This window comes from Nicotiana tabacum, chromosome 20 (genome assembly GCF_000715075.1).
Source record: "Nicotiana tabacum cultivar K326 chromosome 20, ASM71507v2, whole genome shotgun sequence".
Lineage (NCBI taxonomy): Eukaryota > Viridiplantae > Streptophyta > Magnoliopsida > Solanales > Solanaceae > Nicotiana > Nicotiana tabacum.
In genome coordinates, this window is record NC_134099.1 from 152,116,944 (window position 1) to 152,122,986 (window position 6,043).

General features: G+C 34.9%; 1 protein-coding gene across 1 annotated transcript; it reads left to right on the forward strand.

The window, feature by feature from the left end:
- The first annotated feature begins 465 nt into the window (after positions 1–465).
- LOC107766976 (H/ACA ribonucleoprotein complex subunit 2-like protein) lies at positions 466–2,687 on the forward strand. Its single transcript, XM_016585898.2, has 4 exons — positions 466–658; positions 800–869; positions 2,088–2,193; positions 2,383–2,687. The coding sequence occupies exons 1-4, from the start codon at positions 529–531 to the stop codon at positions 2,542–2,544; spliced, it is 468 nt and encodes a 155-aa protein (XP_016441384.1). The 5' UTR covers positions 466–528; the 3' UTR covers positions 2,545–2,687.
- Positions 2,688–6,043: the final 3,356 nt, after the last annotated feature.

Genomic DNA, 6,043 nt, shown 5'->3' on the forward strand with positions numbered 1-6,043 from the left:
ATAAATACTTTCAAAATGACAAATAACAATTGCATGCCAAATATATAATATGGGATAGATGCACAAAGTGTGTATTCTAAAAGTATGAAAAAGGGTTCTTTCCTTTACGTAGAAATGGTTACTTTCTAAGTAGAAAGTCCTCTTCGACTAACATTATCATTTTCAGCAAGTTACATTTTTATTTTATAATTCAAGTATATTATTAAAAATATTAGTATAATTTTTTAATATTATGTACTCATTAATATAGGTACACGCGTAAAATGCGTACCTTAAAATTAATATATATATATATTGGCTATTATTTTAAGAATAGCTATACAGTATCATTTTCTCAAAATAAAAATTGGGTTTCAATCAGGCCCAAACACCATACCCATTAAGGGAAACCCGAGACGGGCCCAAAGTTATGGGCCGAGAACTCAAAACCTTAAACCCTAGTAGTCAAGTACCCAATATACTAGTAATTCTATCTTCCTCATAAACCCTACTCTCTGCTTTTCCCTTCCAGAAAGAGACAGAGTAGAAATGGGTAGCGATAGTGAAGTAGAGAAAAGCGCACAAAAGGAGAAGAGGAAGCTGTTGGCCTTAGCTCCTATTGCCAAACCCCTTGCTGGAAAAAAACTCAACAAACGCATCTTCAAACTTGTTCGCCGAGGTATCCTTTATACTTCTTAAATAGTTCGACTCATCCATTAGTAATGGAGTATTATTTAACTTTTTGTTTTAATTTCCGAACCAACAAGGTGGATATTGAGGTGTAGTTGTTTGATTGATTTACCCTTATTTGTGATTTTAGCTGCGGAGAAAAAGTGCTTGAAGAGGGGCGTTAAAGAGGTGGTAAAGAGTATTCGACGCGGTCAAAAAGGGTCAGTCATTTTTTTGGGGGGGTGGGGGGTGGGGGTATTTCATTTTAAGGTATAATCTGTATGTTGATGGTATTATTTGCTGTATGTCGTGCTTATAGTTTTATGCCCTATGTAAATGCGGTATGTTTCGTGCACCAGGCTGTCATAGTGAGATATGCTTATAAATAGTATGACTTGGTCACTATATTGAACCCCTCCATCCCGGTGCCTTGAATTGAAATTTTATCTACTCATAAAAGAATTTTGATTACATTTGTAGATCCAGTATATATTAGTAGAGAGTGGGTAATATTTTGTTACATAATATATTGGGAGAGACATGTTACAAAAAATATTGGGTTATGTAACTTCAAGTTGGTTCACCATATATTATTGGAGAAGAATGGAAATGAGTTAAGAGTTTATGCTATTTTAATCCAAGGCAGTTAATTCAGCCTCTTTGGGTGTGCTTGGTATGACAAATTCATGTTTCTTGGAAAATGTTTTGCTATGTTTGGTCACTGAGCTGAAAATATTTATCGGAAAAAATAAGTATGAAAGAATATTAATATTAGCAAATAGAAGAGTGTTTTGATTAAATTTTTTAGTCATAGAGATTAATTATAATGTCTAAGTGTTAGTTTGAACAAGTAATATGAATTTAAGATTGTTGTGGAAAGTGACTTCTGCCCATAAGTGAGGGAAGTCATTTTCTCCAGTTTGAAAATTTTCTGGTTGCCAAACCCCAGAAGATGACTTTCTTGTGAAAAATATTTTTCTGAAAAATGACTTTCGTCGTACCAACCCACCTTTTCTTGTCCAGACTCCAGATAATTACATTAATTACCTACCAGATTCAGTGCCATTCTTCCAGAATTGATGGAATAGACTTTACTTTAGGAGTTGAGTGCAATCTAAAAGTGAGTGCGGTTGGAGTAAAGAGTTGGACTGTTGGGGTTATCGCTATGATGTGCTTTTATATTGACATCGTCTAATCATAGCATGATATAGCAGGCTAACTTTTCTGAACACTAAATTTTTGCTCTTTATAATGTAATTTAGTTACTTTGACGTGAATTTTGTTTGCACAGTTTTCACTCATGATTGATGATACTGTACTTACACTGATGCTATGAACCTTGCGCTTTGCCATTTGTATACAAATTACGAGCAACATATATTGTTGGTGATTACAGAGTTTCTATATCTCTCATCCTCCATTTGTTTCTGGTGATGCAGAGTGTGTGTCATAGCTGGAAATATATCTCCTATAGATGTCATCACCCATGTTCCCATCCTGTGTGAAGAAGCTGAGATACCATATGTCTACGTCTCCTCAAAAGAAGTAAGCTGGACTTTTCAGGCTTTTGTGTCATAATATTAATATGTGGTTGCGTTGGTCATGAGTGTAGTTTAGTAAATATTACAAATGCTTTATGATGTGTGCTCTCCACTTTCTTTGTCTATGCCATGCACTATGTTTTTGTACAACTTCAGGTGTTTTATGTGGTCATGATCTAAAACTCTGTTTCAGGATCTAGCAAATGCCGGAGCCACCAAGAGGCCAACTTGCTGCGTTTTGGTACAAACAAAGCCTGCCAAGGGGGAACTTAGCCAGGAGGATCAAGAGAAACTGAAAGCAGATTATGATCAAGTTGTATCAGAAATCGGTGAAATGGCATCCTCGATGTTCTGATTATCAACATTATGATTTTTAAGTTTGTACCTATTTCCCCTGTACTCAGCTTTAGTAACGAATCTAGTATTTAATCTTTTGAAGCTGAGCTGCACTTGTTTCTTTTTTTCCTTTTGCGTCTTTATTCATATCCAAGTATTCTCCATTTTGTGTGTGACTTGTTGCAGGCTCGTGGTTAATTATTGCGCAATGGATGCAGTGTGACAATTTTACCTAAGTAGGATCAGGGTTGGTGATAATCGATAAATGAAATATTTTATAGTCCCTCTATCTAACGCTGGTTATTTATTTATTCTGACTCTTGTATGTGGAAGATTCAGCAAGCATATGAAATGTGTAGAATAAGGAGAGTCTAAGTTAAATTACAAAGGATTAGGGTAGATTTCTATCATATAAGTACTTGAAATAAAAAAGAAAGAGTATGGAGTAATATAGCACAGCAACTCGTTTGACGTGATTTTATATCGACTAGGGAGTCACTTAGGAAGTATAAACTGGTTATATAAAAAAAGAAGTTTTTCCCCAGTTGCTTGGGATAATTTATCATCTACAATAATGTTCATTTATAGAATTTTTACATTCCTATACACTATATGAAACTATATTACCCTCCCTACTCAAGTTTTACTATATTACATTTTATATACCCAATTACCATTTATGTACATTTTAAGGGAATTAATGGTATTAATTACTGTCCTAAAATAACTCTACCGTATATTCACACTCCTTCCACGTTTCTTTCTCCACATCCCACCCCCTCACTCACGTATCTTGCACTCACCCACGATTTTCTCTTCACAAATCTCAGAAATCCTTCATTAACGCCTATTTCATCTCTTCTTCAAAAACCAGACGAAATTGGGACTCTTATTCAAACTTCCTACCTCCATTAAAGTCTCTGATTAGCTTGATTTTCAATGAAGAAAAAGATATCTTCAAAGAACAGCCCTACAAAAGACAAAGGAGCAGATATTCCTTCATTTGATTCGGGTGTTTTCTCAGCAAATTCACCCAAAAAGGCTTCAAAATTAGCTCATGCAAAAGAAGAGAACAAGCCCAAGTTTTCCCCTCGTGAAGCTAGGGTAGAAGCTCGAACAAAGCAAAAGCACGATATTGATGCTGGTGAATCTTCGATACCTATCAAATCTGTGAAAAGGAAAGGCAAAGAGATTGATTTCGATGATGATTTCGTCGAAACAAAAGCTGCCATTAAAGTTGCAAAAAAAATGAGAGTATCTCCTAATGTAAAAGCTTCAAAAAGAAGAAAGTTCAAAAATCTACTAAAACTGTTCTCCAACAGTCATTGGTGAAGGTAAGAATTTATTAGTTTCAAAAATAAATTTTTGGTAAAAGCTAAAAAAAATTGTTCTCATTCTTATGAACTTATATAATGTTTGATTTTGTAGTTTGTAGAAATTTTGTCTACATTGTGTAGATTTATAATTCATGATTATAGATACATTTTATATAAATGTTTGCCTTGTTTTGACTCTATTTAAAGATTGTAGAAGTTTGGTAATAAAATTTTAGTTATATTGTTATCTGTTTTTGACTCTGTTATGTAATTGTAGCTATATTGTATTAAAAATATAGATAGTTTGTTTTTTAGGTTTGAGCCTTGTTTTAATAAGGAATTTTTCCTTTTCCTGTAGAATGAACTTTTTTTTGCACCTCATAATGTTGATTATGGGGTCGTTAGGTTTCAGACATTATCTGACCCCAGTATTCCTGGCCAAATTAAAGATTTATTGTTTGCAAATGGTTTAAAACTTTTCAAGAAGATATATTTTGGTTATTTTCTTTCATTGCCCAGAATATGTATGCAAAATCAAGAAATTCATCTTCTAATGAAGTATGAATTGAATGCATCTGATTCTGACTATTTTTCAGCAAAGATAAAGGGTCAGAGGTTGATTTTGGCTTGAGAGAGTTTGCATTGATAACTGGTTTAAAATGTTTTATGGAAGTGACAGACTTTGGTTATACACCTATATATGATAGTAAAATAATGAGAAGCTATTTTCCAAACAAAGAAAAAGTTGAGAAGTCATACTAAAAACAAATTGTAACCACCAAAAGTTGGTTGAACGATGATGATGCAGTCAAGTTGTGTATTCTATATCTCATAGAATTCTTCCTCTGTCCTTCAGACAAAAACAATGTAGGGTTGGTAGACCATTTTAGATTTTATTTGGTGGACTCGAAACAGTATGCGAACTATGCATGGGGTATTGATTCTTACAAACAGTTGCTTCAGTCTGTTAGGCACAAGCTCAATCCTTCTGTTCATTCTTATCTCATTCGAGAATTTGCACTAGCTATGCAAATATGGTTGTATGACTATTGCTCTACCGTCAACACTGATATAGCTACAAGGGTTGCTAATTCTATCCCTCGCATACTTAGCTGGCCAGCTAGTAAGGACAAGATATGGTTATATGCAATTGAAGATAGAATGATCAAACCAGCATGGATCAAGGTAAATGGTTTTTACTTATGAGCAGACAATTTAATACAAATTATCTACAACTTTTATACATATTATGTCTAAGTCAAACTAATTTCATCTTTTCACTCAGTTCACCAACATAATTGAAGTACCAGAAGAGCTTTCTAGAATGTCTTTGCCTGATAAGTTGAATACATACTTGAAGAAGTTGAAACCAAGTCCGAGGCTCCGAAAGATGATGCATCTCCATCGGGACACAAAAAGTCAATTGGAATAGAGGACAAGAAAGATATTCTGAAAGTGTCACGACCCGGATTTTCCAACCTCTGGAGTCGTGATGGCGCCTACTAGTGAAAGCCAGGCAAGCCAATTATTCCAATTTTTAACCATTTTCATTTTTTAATCTCTTAGAAATTCCAAACAACATAACAAAACATCGGAAATAACAATAACAAAATAGTGCGGAAGACGAAATGTGATAATTTAAATTAATACAAATTGCGAAAGTCTAAGTACAATTCTACCCAGAATTTGGTGTGACAAAGTCACAGACCATCTATGAATACTACAAATAAAGTCTGAATAGAAATACACGAATCTGTCTCTAAATAAGTAAAAACAGAAATGAAATGATAGGAGGAGATGCCAAGGCGTGCGGACGCCTGCAGGACTACCTCGGGTCGCCTGAATGGACTGAAGACAGCACCCTCACTGCAGTCCAAAAGCTGTTGCACCGGGATCTGCACACAGTGCAGAGTGTAGTATCAACACAACCAACCCCATGTGCTGGTAAGTGCCTAGCCTAACCTCGGCGAAGCAGTGACGAGGCTAGGACCAGACTACCAAATAAACTTGTGCAGTTAAATCATATACAACGGAAAATAAAAATATGAATGTACATTTAAGGATGAGAGGGGGAAACATGCTGCGGGGAAACATCAAATAATAACATAAGAACAACAGATAAATATGAGGATCACCAAAGTTCAATTTCCAGCAAGAATCAGAAATACAGACAAGTGCACGGTATCACCCTTCGTTCTTTTA